Source organism: Populus alba, chromosome 14 (assembly GCF_005239225.2).
Source record: "Populus alba chromosome 14, ASM523922v2, whole genome shotgun sequence".
NCBI lineage: Eukaryota > Viridiplantae > Streptophyta > Magnoliopsida > Malpighiales > Salicaceae > Populus > Populus alba.
In genome coordinates this window covers 8,698,917-8,711,541 of record NC_133297.1, presented here as the reverse complement: position 1 = coordinate 8,711,541, position 12,625 = coordinate 8,698,917, and the positions used below count along the sequence as shown (strand labels likewise).

General features: G+C 35.3%; 2 protein-coding genes across 4 annotated transcripts; one reads left to right on the top strand and one right to left on the bottom strand.

The window, feature by feature from the left end:
* Positions 1–1,885: 1,885 nt before the first annotated feature.
* On the top strand, positions 1,886–10,370 carry LOC118041129 (protein translocase subunit SECA1, chloroplastic). Of its 2 annotated transcripts, none has more exons than XM_035048283.2 (20): positions 1,886–2,520; positions 2,776–2,848; positions 3,004–3,210; positions 3,549–3,652; positions 3,804–3,983; positions 5,215–5,433; positions 5,579–5,692; positions 5,778–5,891; positions 6,183–6,350; positions 6,607–6,782; positions 7,310–7,376; positions 7,508–7,654; positions 7,839–7,934; positions 8,021–8,089; positions 8,227–8,328; positions 8,415–8,666; positions 8,764–8,831; positions 9,079–9,196; positions 9,634–9,873; positions 9,968–10,370. In XM_035048283.2, the coding sequence occupies exons 1-20, from the start codon at positions 2,116–2,118 to the stop codon at positions 10,118–10,120; spliced, it is 3,072 nt and encodes a 1,023-aa protein (XP_034904174.1). In that variant the 5' UTR covers positions 1,886–2,115; the 3' UTR covers positions 10,121–10,370. The 2 variants fall into 2 exon arrangements, with proteins under 2 accessions (XP_034904174.1, XP_034904175.1); XM_035048284.2 differs by having other exon boundaries at positions 2,380–2,520; positions 2,762–2,848.
* Positions 10,371–10,728: 358 nt separating this feature from the next.
* Positions 10,729–12,625, bottom strand: LOC118041130 (uncharacterized). 2 transcript variants are annotated; one of them, XM_035048286.2, is made up of 6 exons: positions 12,523–12,625; positions 12,365–12,421; positions 12,212–12,272; positions 11,972–12,103; positions 11,363–11,530; positions 10,729–11,260 (listed from the first exon to the last, which is right to left on the bottom strand). In XM_035048286.2, the coding sequence occupies exons 1-6, from the start codon at positions 12,570–12,572 to the stop codon at positions 11,183–11,185; spliced, it is 546 nt and encodes a 181-aa protein (XP_034904177.1). In that variant the 5' UTR covers positions 12,573–12,625; the 3' UTR covers positions 10,729–11,182. The 2 variants fall into 2 exon arrangements, with proteins under 2 accessions (XP_034904177.1, XP_034904176.1); XM_035048285.2 differs by having other exon boundaries at positions 12,365–12,424; positions 12,523–12,612.

The following is a 12,625-nucleotide window of genomic DNA, read 5'->3' as shown; positions in this document are numbered from 1 at the left end:
GGTGGCACACATATGTGCTGGGGTATGTCAAGCATGCTCCAACAATTTTTAGCATTAAAAAATTTGAACAAAATACTAAAATGCCCCCCACATCCTCAATAATCACACAAAATACTCATATAAAAATATAAAAAATACTCCTAAATGCTAAGCTTATGTTTTGTTTTTTTCAAAGTTAAAGATGTAATTGCATCATATACTAAAATTTGAAAATCTTAAAACATTCTTATCTAGCAGCATGATAATTTTTTTATTATAAGAGCAAATATATATTGTTATTGTTAAATTTAAAAACCTTAAAACACCCAATTCAAGAGATTTAATTTCTTTGAACCAAAAGGTATAAAGATAATTTTATTGTAGTCCAAGACATTTTTATAATGAATTGAACTACACTAAAAACACCCGACCATTTAATTTTTTAGGTAATAAAAGCACGCGTAGTTAGTATAAAATCAATATTTATTATTCTTGATAAATTTGAGCGAGATCCATTCTTTGCTTAGTATTAATATTAAATAAATGGTCATGTGGTAGTTAATATCATCCATTTAGGTATTTAAAAATCTTAAATAATGGAATGCACTCAAATAGAAAAAAAAAATAAAATCAAATGTTGTTAACTCAAATAAAAAAAATAAAATTGTAAGCCATTCACACATAACATAAATTTAAAGTTAGACACTGAAATTGTATTTTTTTTTTTTTATCATTTAAGTTATTTCTTTTTATCTTTTCTAAAATAAAAAAAAAACACATGCCTTTTCTTCTTCTTCTTTTTTTTTAACATGAGTGTCCGGCCAACTTGCGTGTATCTCGATTAATTTCACGGATTCTAAAGTTAACGATCATGTAAGACTTTAATAGCTCAGAGATTTATGAGACTCGAACTAGTGATCTCTAGAGAGCAAATCTAAAACCTGACCGGTTGAGTTACACCTCTCAGAGTTTTATTATTATTATTATTATTATTATTATTATTATAAGAAGGGCATAATTTTATATATATATATATATATATATACCATCAGTGCAATATATTCATGTTATGTATATATTAAATGTAAGATATTAATTTTTATCACTAACTGGATCAAAAAAACCGCTTTAAGATATATTTATAGTCGGAGAGTTGTGACGGTTCATGACCATGGATTTGGAAAAATTACTAGAAAAATGTGAAAAAAAATATTAAAGTACATTTTTTTATACCATAAGAACTTATCTCATCATGTTGTAACTTAATTAACTACTCTAAAATTTCAAATCATGGGTTCAAAGAGTTTATAATTATTTTTTAAAATATTAAGTTGATAATGAGCATTGTTTGTAAAATCATTTGAGAAGTAAATTGGTTTTGATCAATACGCAGATAATTATGATTGGGGATAATTACAAAAAACTTACGTTGGTTTATTATATCGCTGACACATAAAAAAAAAATCGATAAAAATAATGATTTATTAACAAAATTGCTATTATATTATATTTTATAATTAATAAGATATTTCAATATTAATATTATAAATTTTTCATTGAACTCAAAAGGTTTAATATACATGTTTTTTTATTTTAATAAGAAAAAAGTGCTCAAATATATTTGAAAAACATAAATGTGAAGTTAAGGTGATTGAGAGTGCACAAACCATTGTGGTTTTTAAAGTATATATTTTTTTGCATAATTTTAAAATATAAAAAAATTTAATTTTAAATAAAAATAAAAAAGTCATTTTTTAAAAATATAACTTTTTCAAACCGCTTTTAAAACAAAATTAAAAATTAAAAATTTTGTTTGCTAGAATTTAAGCCAGTCGTCCACCGTGGTTCCCTTCCATGTGTTATTTTTTTTAAAAAAAAACAAGCGAGATTTCCCCCACTTGTCATGATTTCTCTCGCTTTTAGCTTACCTTATCCCCTCCCCCTACCCTCTCTCTTCAATCTCCCATGAGCAGAGACAGAAACAAAAACAAAAACAGACACTCTCTCCTTCTTAACTGAAACATGTTTACGATAATAGTTCCCTTCTCACCACTTCCTCCAACTATATAAACCCCACTCTGTAATAACTCCCATCTTGTTTTTGCGTCTGATTTTCTATTTTCACCCTTAAAAACAATGGCCGCACCACCTCTAGTGAAGCACTCTACTTCTATCTCATCTTTCCCTTCTAATTCTCTACTACTACCCCATCAAGATTTTTACAAAAAGACCAATCCGTGCTCTTCATTTTTTGGTGAAAAGTCCCTAAATATGTTAAATTATGGAGCCAAGACGTCTAGATTGGTAAGTAATACAAGGAGGAAAATGTGTGCAGTGGCTTCATTAGGAGGTTTGCTAGGTGGGATTTTTAAAGGGACGGATACAGGTGAGTCCACTAGGAAACAGTATGCTCCAATTGTGAGTTTGATCAATCAATTGGAAGCTGAGATGTCTGCATTGTCTGATTCTCAATTGAGAGACAAGACTGCTGCTTTAAAGGAGCGTGCCCAACTCGGTGAATCTTTGGATTCCCTTTTACCTGTAAGAGATTTTTTTTTCCATTCAATTTCTTGCTTTATAAACTTGTTTAAATTTAATCCTTGAGTTGTTTTGGAATTTTGAAATGGGGTGGGTAGAAACTGGCTATAACTCAATGCACTAGAATTGCGGAAGTTAAATGTTTGGTACATGAGTAAATGAAGCTCTTTACTTGGTCGTTGTTTTTATCCGTTGGTAAGTAGTTCTAGTGGCATAGCTTATCTTATTACTATGACCATAAAAGTGCCTGTATTGCAGGAAGCATTTGCTGTAGTGAGAGAGGCTTCCAAAAGGGTTATTGGTCTCCGCCCGTTTGATGTGCAACTGATAGGTAAACTATTATGCGTGTATTGTGTTTAATTTCTTTGAGTTTTATATGTGCAAACGGTGGAAAGGTTCTGTGCATTGGGGTTTGCTCCACCAAACTATTAGGCTACGTGGGAAGTAATCTTGTTGTGAACATGGTTTCGTAATCTTGTCATGCAGGGGGCATGGTTCTTCATAAGGGGGAAATAGCTGAAATGAGGACTGGAGAAGGAAAGACGCTTGTTGCCATTTTGCCAGCTTATTTGAATGCATTAAGTGGGAAAGGAGTTCATATTGTTACGGTCAATGATTATTTAGCTCGGAGAGATTGTGAATGGGTTGGTCAAGTTCCCCGTTTCCTTGGATTGAAGGTTGGCCTAATCCAACGTATGTCACATACTTTTACATGTGTTTACTACATGTTCCATTTCCTTTACTACACAAGCACGTGCACTTATGTGTGTGTGTGTGTGTGTATGTCTAGATTATGCACTTTTCATTCTTACATGAAGGAATGGGCATGGCTCAGGTCTTGATTTTTTAACTGTTTTCAATTAATCCTGCCTGCCTATACGAGGAGGTGTACTGTATTTGCATCTGTTGTTCTCTTCTTGTACTTGGAAGCTTGAGTCATCTTCCTTTTTTTAGTCTCTGGGTATTGCTTCTTCATTTTAGCTTGTGAATTTGATTGTCAGGATAACATAAATGTTTGTTTTCATTGGCAGAGAATATGACAAGTGAACAAAGAAGAGAGAATTACATGTGTGACATCACATATGTTACCAACAGTGAGCTTGGTTTTGACTACTTGAGAGATAATCTTGCCATGGAAAGTAATTGTTTCTTTATGTTATAATTAGTTCTAGATTATTCTATTATCAATACTTTGATTTTGTGCAGTGAAGCTTTGTAGGTATCATTTCTTTCCTAGCTGAATGCGTTTTTTTATTAACAAAGCTGACTATTTTTGGAAAGTACAGACTGTTGAGGAGCTCGTCTTGAGGGATTTCAATTACTGTGTAATTGACGAGGTTGATTCCATCCTTATTGATGAAGCAAGGACCCCTCTCATTATATCTGGACCAGCAGAAAAACCAAGTGATCGGTATTATAAAGCTGCAAAAATTGCTACAGCCTTTGAACGAGACATACATTACACTGTAAGACTCTGTTTTAATAACTAGTTTTCCCGCTGGAGTTTTTGCTGCCATTTGGTATCCTTTGCAGCTCCTCTTTTTTTTTTTTATCTTCTTAAAACAGAAACAGAATATTTGTTCATTTTTTTTTTTAGTTTTTGTTATTGTTTACTGTAAAAAAACTCAAAGTTTTGAAAAGGTTAAGTGATTTGCTTTTATTGCTTACTCGAAGTGCACAGTATACAATCACAGTTTTGTGTTGTGGCTCTTGAAAAATTGGACTGAGCCATTACAGGGAGTTGTAAATAAAATGGCTTCAGGCACCTGACATGTAACAAATACTTACAAATATGTCATAGCCACTTTTTAACATTTATCTTATTAAGGAATTTTCTAAGACGAGGCAGTATAGGACTAGAAGCTATAGGCTGGGTGCATCTCATGCTTGGAATATTCGATGTGTAGATATAAATTGTCCTTCCTTGTATGTTTCTCAGGACTGGCTGATTAGTCATAGCTATACTGAAAGTCTTTCTAGAATGACTGGACGTGGAACAAGTGGTCAGCAAGGGGCTTTTCTGTATTTATTTATTTTTTTTGCTGGGAGGTGGGTTGTCTTGGATGCACGGCTGATATTGATCATCAAAAAATAAAATGAAATAATAGGATGAAAAATCTTCATCAAATCGTGTGAAAGATCAAATCTTAAATCTAAATATTTTGGTTTCTTTCTTCTTTCATGTTTTCAGTTTTGCCTTCTCACAATTATCATCCGAACTATAGCCAGGTTGAAATGGTGATCTTTATCAGTTTTATTCAAAGGATGAGAAGAAAAATTACTACACACCTTTAAAATATCAAATTGCTGCATGATTGTGTCCAGTGCCTATGTCCAGGAGACATGGCTTTATAACTTACAACTGGTATATTATTCTGGAAAGTGAGATGGATCAATTGGTGGAATAATTAAGGAAGAGACTCATTACTGGGTCAACCCTTTATCAAGATAATGAAAAGGAAAACAAAAGAAAAAGGAGATCATGAAAAAATATGCAACATCACATGTGAAAATATTGTAATCATTGATTCTTGTGCGTGGAACATCATTGATTGAGAATGAGAGAATTTTAAACTTCTTCACGAGTCAAAATAATTTCAAGTTTTCAATAACCTGAAACAGTAGCTGTGCAGATTCTGATGGTGATGAAAGGCAATTTTTTTCTAGTTATTTTCCTTACCCAGGCTATTTTTGCAGGTGGATGAAAAGCAGAAAACAGTGCTCCTTACAGAACAGGGTTATGGGGATACTGAAGAGATTTTGGATGTGAAGGATTTGTATGATCCTCGAGAACAGTGGGCTTCGTATATTCTGAATGCAATAAAAGCAAAAGAACTATTTCTTAGAGATGTCAACTATATCATACGTGGCAAAGAGGTGCTTATCGTGGATGAGTTTACTGGTCGAGTTATGCAGGTGATCTTGTTTACCTAAGCAGTAAAGGTTACTGTTAGAAGTAGTTTGATTTGATTGTTTATCTATCAGATGAATTTAATTATGAAAATATAGTATTTAACTATAAATGACTAAAGGAAAACATTATTTTTGATTTTTCTGTAAGGGGAGGAGATGGAGTGATGGACTTCACCAAGCAGTTGAAGCAAAGGAAGGTTTGCCAATTCAAAATGAAACTGTAACCCTGGCATCAATCAGCTACCAGAACTTCTTTCTCCAGGTCATTTCTCTGCTGACTGTATGAAACAGTTTTTGAAATTTGTTCTTTCTTAACCTCTTAATTCTCATCATATGCACTGCTGCAGTTCCCAAAACTTTGTGGAATGACTGGCACTGCAGCAACTGAAAGTACAGAGTTTGAAAGTATTTACAAACTTAAAGTTACAATTGTGCCTACAAACAAGCCCATGATGAGAAAGGTATGTTTTAGCATTCTATCCATATTTATATTTCTAGAATCATGCTGGTTGCTGTCACAGCAATAATTGAAGACAGCAGACGTGGAAGATGATGTATAGTTTTGTAACTATTTTTTTATTTTCCAGTGTAAATTAATAACAATATGTGAAAGGAGGGATGATTTTATCATTCTTATTGGAACATAGGAAGTCTATGAGTTGTTCAGCACCTGTGCACAGTTAACTTAATGCACAACTTGCTTAGATAGCTTGATGCTCACCAACACCAACATCTTCTCAATTCCTCCTCAGGACGAGTCCGATGTAGTTTTCAGGGCAACTTCTGGAAAATGGCGAGCAGTTGTTGTAGAAATTTCTAGAATGAACAAGACAGGTCGACCCGTCCTTGTTGGTACAACAAGTGTTGAGCAGAGTGATGCACTAGCAGGACAGTTGCTAGAAGCTGGAATTCCGCATGAGGTGAGGCATCCACTCACCTGGAGGAATAAAAGTAGAATTAGGTTAATTTAACATGAAAGTGAATTTCAGACAAACAAATATATAAGAAATGAAGTTGCTTGTGTTATTTTGCTACCTATTTTTTTCTCTTCCCTGGTGAATATGTTCTTTTTCTCTACGCATGCCTTTTGTGACCAAGTTTGAAGGAAGCACAAACGGACCTATTGGATAAATTTTCTCTGGGTGAGGAATTTTAACAAAAATATTTCTCCTCAAGGTTCTCAATGCAAAACCAGAGAATGTAGAGAGAGAAGCGGAAATTGTGGCACAGAGTGGCCGTGTAGGAGCAGTGACAATCGCTACAAATATGGCAGGTCGTGGAACAGATATAATTCTCGGTGGAAATGCAGAATTTATGGCCAGGTTGAAGCTACGTGAGATGCTTATGCCAAGGTATCTTTTTTTTCAAACCATGCATATACGCACCACTAAAAAAGAAAAAAAACCTCATACATATCTGCAGCCCAGTTTCCAAGTGGTTAGAACTGTTAACTTATTGTTACTCATATTTCCACTTTAACTTATTTTTCCTGATGCTTATTAAAAAAACTAGAGATGAATAATGCCTAAAGAATTTAAGATAACATGTAGACACTCAAATATGGAGACTTAAACTGGTGTAACACCATCAAATACATTTTTGAAAATCTGTTAGCTTAAATTATGTTGGCTCACCTTTTCTTACTCTGAAGTATAAGAGTAACATGCATTAGTAAAAGAGAAGCCATTTGCACTAGGCAATGCTTCTCATTATTGAATTTAAGGAATCTACTACAGGGGCTACAAAGGGCTTCTTGTTCATCTCCAGCGCTAGCATGTGTTGAATACCACAATCTGAAAGAGGATCTATTAAAATGATATGCACACCTATTGCAATTTATGTTGGTTAAAGTATCTTTAATGTGATATAAATATTGCAGAGTTGTTAGGCCAGCTGAAGGAGTTTTTGTATCAGTTAAGAAATCCCTTCCTCAGAAGACATGGAAGGTTTGATTTGTCTTTTTATTGACATAGAAATCGGCTTTGCCTATGAGCACATACTGGGTTAAAATGATGTTTGTGGTGTTATAGTGTTATATGTCTCATCTGTATGGGACTTGTTATTTGCAATATATCAGGTGAATGAAAGTTTATTTCCATGCAAACTATCCAATGAGAATACTAAATTGGCTGAGGAAGCAGTACAATTGGCTGTAGGATCTTGGGGCCAAAGATCATTAACTGAGCTTGAAGCAGAGGAGCGTCTATCGTACTCCTGTGAAAAGGTATGATAGATAGAGAATAAATTTTACATTTGCAAATCAATTTGACAGACCGTTAAATTTTATTCCAAATGCTCAGCATTTTTTGTGATAACTATACCATGCTATTTTCCTTCTGTTTTTTTATTTAAAAATATTATCCTCCAAATGCATACAGCTCATGAGTGTCATAACTTTTCTGTTTTAGGGCCCTGCTCAGGATGAAGTCATAGCCAAGTTGCGTAGTGCATTTTTAGAAATTGTTAAAGAATTTAAGGAGTACACTGAGGAAGAAAGGAAGAAGGTTAGCTTAGTTCCCAAAAGTAAAATTGTCCCTGAATTTTACAGGTTAGTGTTACTTGCAACTTAATTTATGTCTGCATACTGCAGGTTGTGTCTGCTGGTGGATTACATGTGGTGGGAACAGAAAGGCATGAATCCCGCCGGATTGATAATCAGGTTAAATTTGATTATTTTTTTTAAACTTAGTTCTCCTTTCATATTTTCTTTTAAAATGAAAAATCTTCTTTCTACAATACATGTTATGTGTAAATTTAGAATGTATTAAACCAGAACTTGAATGTTGTATATGGCAGCTTCGTGGTCGAAGTGGTCGCCAAGGGGATCCTGGAAGTTCCCGCTTCTTCCTAAGTCTTGAAGATAACCTCTTTAGGATTTTTGGAGGAGACCGAATCCAGGTTTGACCTGTGGTTGTTGTTCGTTGTCTAGTTGTTAGTGCTCCCCTAGATATGCCTGTTAAAACATTCTCAACATTGCCACTCAGGGTCTGATGAGAGCTTTTAGAGTTGAAGACCTACCAATTGAGTCCAATATGTTGACGAAATCACTTGATGAAGCTCAGAGGAAAGTGGAGAACTATTTTTTTGATATCAGGAAGCAACTATTTGAATATGATGAAGTCCTGAACAGCCAGAGAGACCGTGTTTATTCTGAGAGAAGGCGAGCCCTTGAATCTGACAACCTCCAGTCTCTTATTATTGAATATGCTGAACTGACAATGGATGACATCTTAGAGGTAACCTGTTTGAGAACTTCATTGGTCACATCGTATCTGTTTTTCCCTCAGGTTTTGAGTATTACTGAGACTATTGTTATTTTAAATGTATGAGTAGGCGAATATTGGTTCTGATGCTCCGGTGGGAAGTTGGGATCTTGAAAAGCTTATTGCAAAAGTTCAGCAGTAAGAGGCTTCCTTCATTCTCTTTGCTTAATTCTTGTCGAGATTGAAACTCAAATTCTGTATGGATTTTTGATGAATCAGAACTATTTCTGTTTGTGTTGAAAGTAACATGCTCACAATCAGATCAATCATACATGTAGATTAAACAAAGAGGCACCCACGGATAAGATCTCAATATAGCGGATCTCCCTTTCGTTTAATGTCTCTCCAAAATAATTTTTTCTGACATGTATTACTGTAATTTTAGGTACTGCTATTTGCTAAATGATTTGACTCCAGATTTGCTGCGAAGTAAGTGTTCAAGTTATGAAGATTTGCAGGATTACCTTCGTCTTCGTGGTCGTGAAGCATATTTACAGAAAAGGGTTAGTAAAGTCTTGTTGGCTCAGATGGCTTTTCCTTTTTATCACGAAATCCTTCCTCATCTAGGCCGTACTCCTTAAAATGGTCAAACAAGAGAAGATCTTCAATGAATCCTAATAAGTCTAATACATATAGCCATGGCTGAACTATGTGGCCCAAATCCTGCCTAAAAGCAACCCATCAGTCTAGCAACTGTTAACCTAACCTTGCTCTTTGCTATTCATTGCAAGAAGAGTTTCTGGATGTTTGGGTGGTGCTTGGAGGTTTACCCTGGGAGATCTCCAGCATAAGCTGGAAACTTTGAGTGTAGATTATTTGTTTTTGCTTAGCATCACTAAGTGTGTGCTGTGGCAAAGTGCAGCACTTCGATTTTCTAAAATACCTAGAGACATACTACATGAATTTTGTATTTATCTTCCTGTTTAACCTGTGCTACAAGGATATTGTGGAGAAAGAAGCGCCCGGCTTGATGAAGGAAGCTGAGAGGTTCTTGATTTTGAGCAATATTGACCGCTTGTGGAAGGAACATTTACAAGCAATCAAGTTCGTTCAGCAAGCTGTAGGCTTACGTGGCTATGCACAGCGCGATCCTCTTATTGAGTACAAGCTTGAAGGCTACAATCTGTTCCTGGAGATGATGGCTCAGATAAGAAGAAATGTTATATACTCCATATATCAGGTCTGTACTAAATTACTGCATCCTTGGATGTTTAAGAACGTGCTATTTCTTCTTAATAACGTGCATGTGTTTCTGCTACTCTTCTTTTTGGCAGTTCCAACCTGTGATGGTAAAGAAAGACCAGGAACAAAGCCAGAATGACAAATCAACCAAAGTTGTCAGAAATGGTAGGGGTGGTAAGAAAAAACCCAATCCAGTTGGCACCACGGAGCCGTCATCAGCTGCCAGCCCTCAGGCTAGTGCATAAGGCCTATATCAAGAAAGGATTTCGGCCAGAATTTGAAGGATATGAACAATACGTACAACATCTTCTTCTCAAACAGTGATAGGAGCTTGAAATCATTCGTTGTAAACCTGATTCGTGCACATACTGTGAAAAAAAGTGAACGTATATTTAATTGTACCATAGAGGAACCACACCACACGATTTAAACGAGGGAGGAATTGTGACACTAACTAGAGCTGAATTTTATTTTAATCCGTTTCTTTTGTGACGAGGCGAAATGAATCGAACATGAATTGCATACGTCCTCTTTGATCGCTATCACTTTTCTGATCAAAGCTAATTAATTTCCACCATTGTTAGTCATGATATGCTATACTAGGATGTTTTAAAGTTTTGCCTTACCTGCAATCATCTTTATTTTGACTCGGATGCTTTTCAACAAGAAGCACAAGATCAAGATAGAACCAAAATTCTCCGAAGGAGAGAAGAAGACCGTTGGACGCCTTTGCCACTAAAGCGGTAGAGCGTGTTGGCTGCTATCACATCATTGTAATGTTGGGATATGCTTTCGTAGTGGCGATTGATAGCTATCGACTGTCCGTGCATGTGTAAGTGCTAGAGAGCGGTGCTGGAACAAGGAACATAACATAAACATGTAATTGCGAAAACTGCCTAGGATAAAAGAGGACATGTACATAAAACTACCATATCTAGTGGAAAGTCGACTCGTGCACTCAAAGTGCATGCTGGATCGATTGTAATTTGATCTAACACTAGACATGTTGAAGTGTCCGACAAAGGATTGTGCGAAATAGTAAGCAAAGTGACCAAGTGAAGCCTTTGTCTCAAGGTTTCTTCTGCAAGCACGTCAAGAAGCATGGACAACGATTGCCAACCTTGTTCATTATCTTGGGAGAGAAAACATTCGCCTAAAATTATAAAATGTCCATAAGCCAAACTTTGTGATAGCAGTAGCTCATTCCCAATTCAGTTCTATTGTTCCCGCCCTTCTACCCTGACTTAATGCACGGCTGTACAAACAGCAAGCTCATTGACAGGGCGTGGAAGGCGTCTCATTCAATTTTAGCAATCTGTATCAAGGTTTGTTTCATTTCCGCAAAGAATTCCCTCTACAATTTCATTGATAGCATTTCCTCTAGCCTACATGAAATAAAACCATCAATTAAAATCCGAATAATATTCCCAAGCAGAATTACTTTGGCAGGAATGCAAAATATGCGATCTGCAAAAGATAGCACTTACTTTCACTCCAATGGCAATCGCAGTTTTTAGCTTAACAAGTTCACCTAATCTCAAGGATCCTCCTCGTTTATCTTTGACAAAGATCAGTGGCACCTTCCTTGACGAAGACAAACTTGGTAGATGTCTTGTTAGCCATTTTGGGTTGCAATCAGAAGCTATTAATATGGCCTGCACACACGATTAGAGATTCACTATTTTCAATCTTTCCTAAACATCCACAAATCAAAGGATAGAGTTCCGAGTCATAAAAATTGATTAAATGCCATACAAAAACATAATAAAAGAAAGGAAAGAAAAGAAAACTTTGGAAAATTGTCCTTGTAATATGAAAGGCATTATGACAACTATGGTTTAGATCCTTCAAAATTCTCCCTTCAATGAATATCTACATCAAACAAAAAAGCAAAAAGGTGCTACAAGCAAGTTTGCTTTCATTCTAGCAGCAGCTAGCATAACATAGAAGAGATTATAATATACAATTCACATCTTGCATTTCACGAGTCCCGTCATCTACAAACCCAGGATTCAAATTATTGATTGAACACGAAAACCAGAAACCAGAATTCTACAAATCACTTGAAGCAATTATTTTAAGTACAAAACAAAAACCTGAAGGTGAACAGAAGGCCCTTTGTGATTGTTGCACATATGAGACCGTTGAAGGGAGCTTCCACTCTCGGACACAGGCGACATACGTTCAAGAACACGAGTAACTTCATTGACCCCAATTGCAAATTGTTGCTACAAAAAGACACCACCACCACCACCATCCATGTTAATTACAATACATCACACAGCTAAACTAAAAGCATAAAAGAACATCAAAGTAAATGCTGTATAAGTGATTACCTTGAACCAAAATTTCTCGGGAAGCGAGTTTCCTTCCAAAGTTTTTGTTGATTCTATTTCTCTGTTACCATTTAAAAAAAAAAAAACATTAATTATTGATTCATTAATGATAAAAAGAAAAGAAAAAACTGGAAAAGAGTGAGTAATGTTTACTTGTGAATTGATTTGAGCAAACGAGCAAGACGTTCCCCTTCATAGTAACTACCACTACTACTACATACACAATCAAGCACCCACCATATAAACAGAAAACAGAAAGAATTAAAAAAACCCAGAAAAAGAAATCAACAAAATAAAAGGAACCAACTTACACTTTCTCCTGAGTAACTGAATTTTTTGGAGCTCTGTTTCTGTTTCGCATGATTGTTCAAGCACGGGTTCTTGTTTTTTGTTTGATTGGGGTTAAGGCAAGAG

Bases quoted from the DNA above. Each gene is read 5' to 3' on its own strand.
- LOC118041129 (XM_035048283.2), top strand. From the start codon at position 2,116: ATGGCCGCACCACCTCTAGTGAAGCACTCTACTTCTATCTCATCTTTC. The intron at 5,434-5,578 runs GTGATCTTGTTT...TTTTTCTGTAAG, and splicing joins TTACTGGTCGAGTTATGCAG to GGGAGGAGATGGAGTGATGG. The intron at 7,655-7,838 runs GTATGATAGATA...TTTCTGTTTTAG, and splicing joins TATCGTACTCCTGTGAAAAG to GGCCCTGCTCAGGATGAAGT.
- LOC118041130 (XM_035048285.2), bottom strand. From the start codon at position 12,572: ATGCGAAACAGAAACAGAGCTCCAAAAAATTCAGTTACTCAGGAGAAA. The intron at 12,425-12,522 runs GTAAGTTGGTTC...TTGTGTATGTAG, and splicing joins TCAGTTACTCAGGAGAAAGT to TAGTAGTGGTAGTTACTATG. The intron at 11,261-11,362 runs GTAAGTGCTATC...TATTTCATGTAG, and splicing joins CGATTGCCATTGGAGTGAAA to GCTAGAGGAAATGCTATCAA.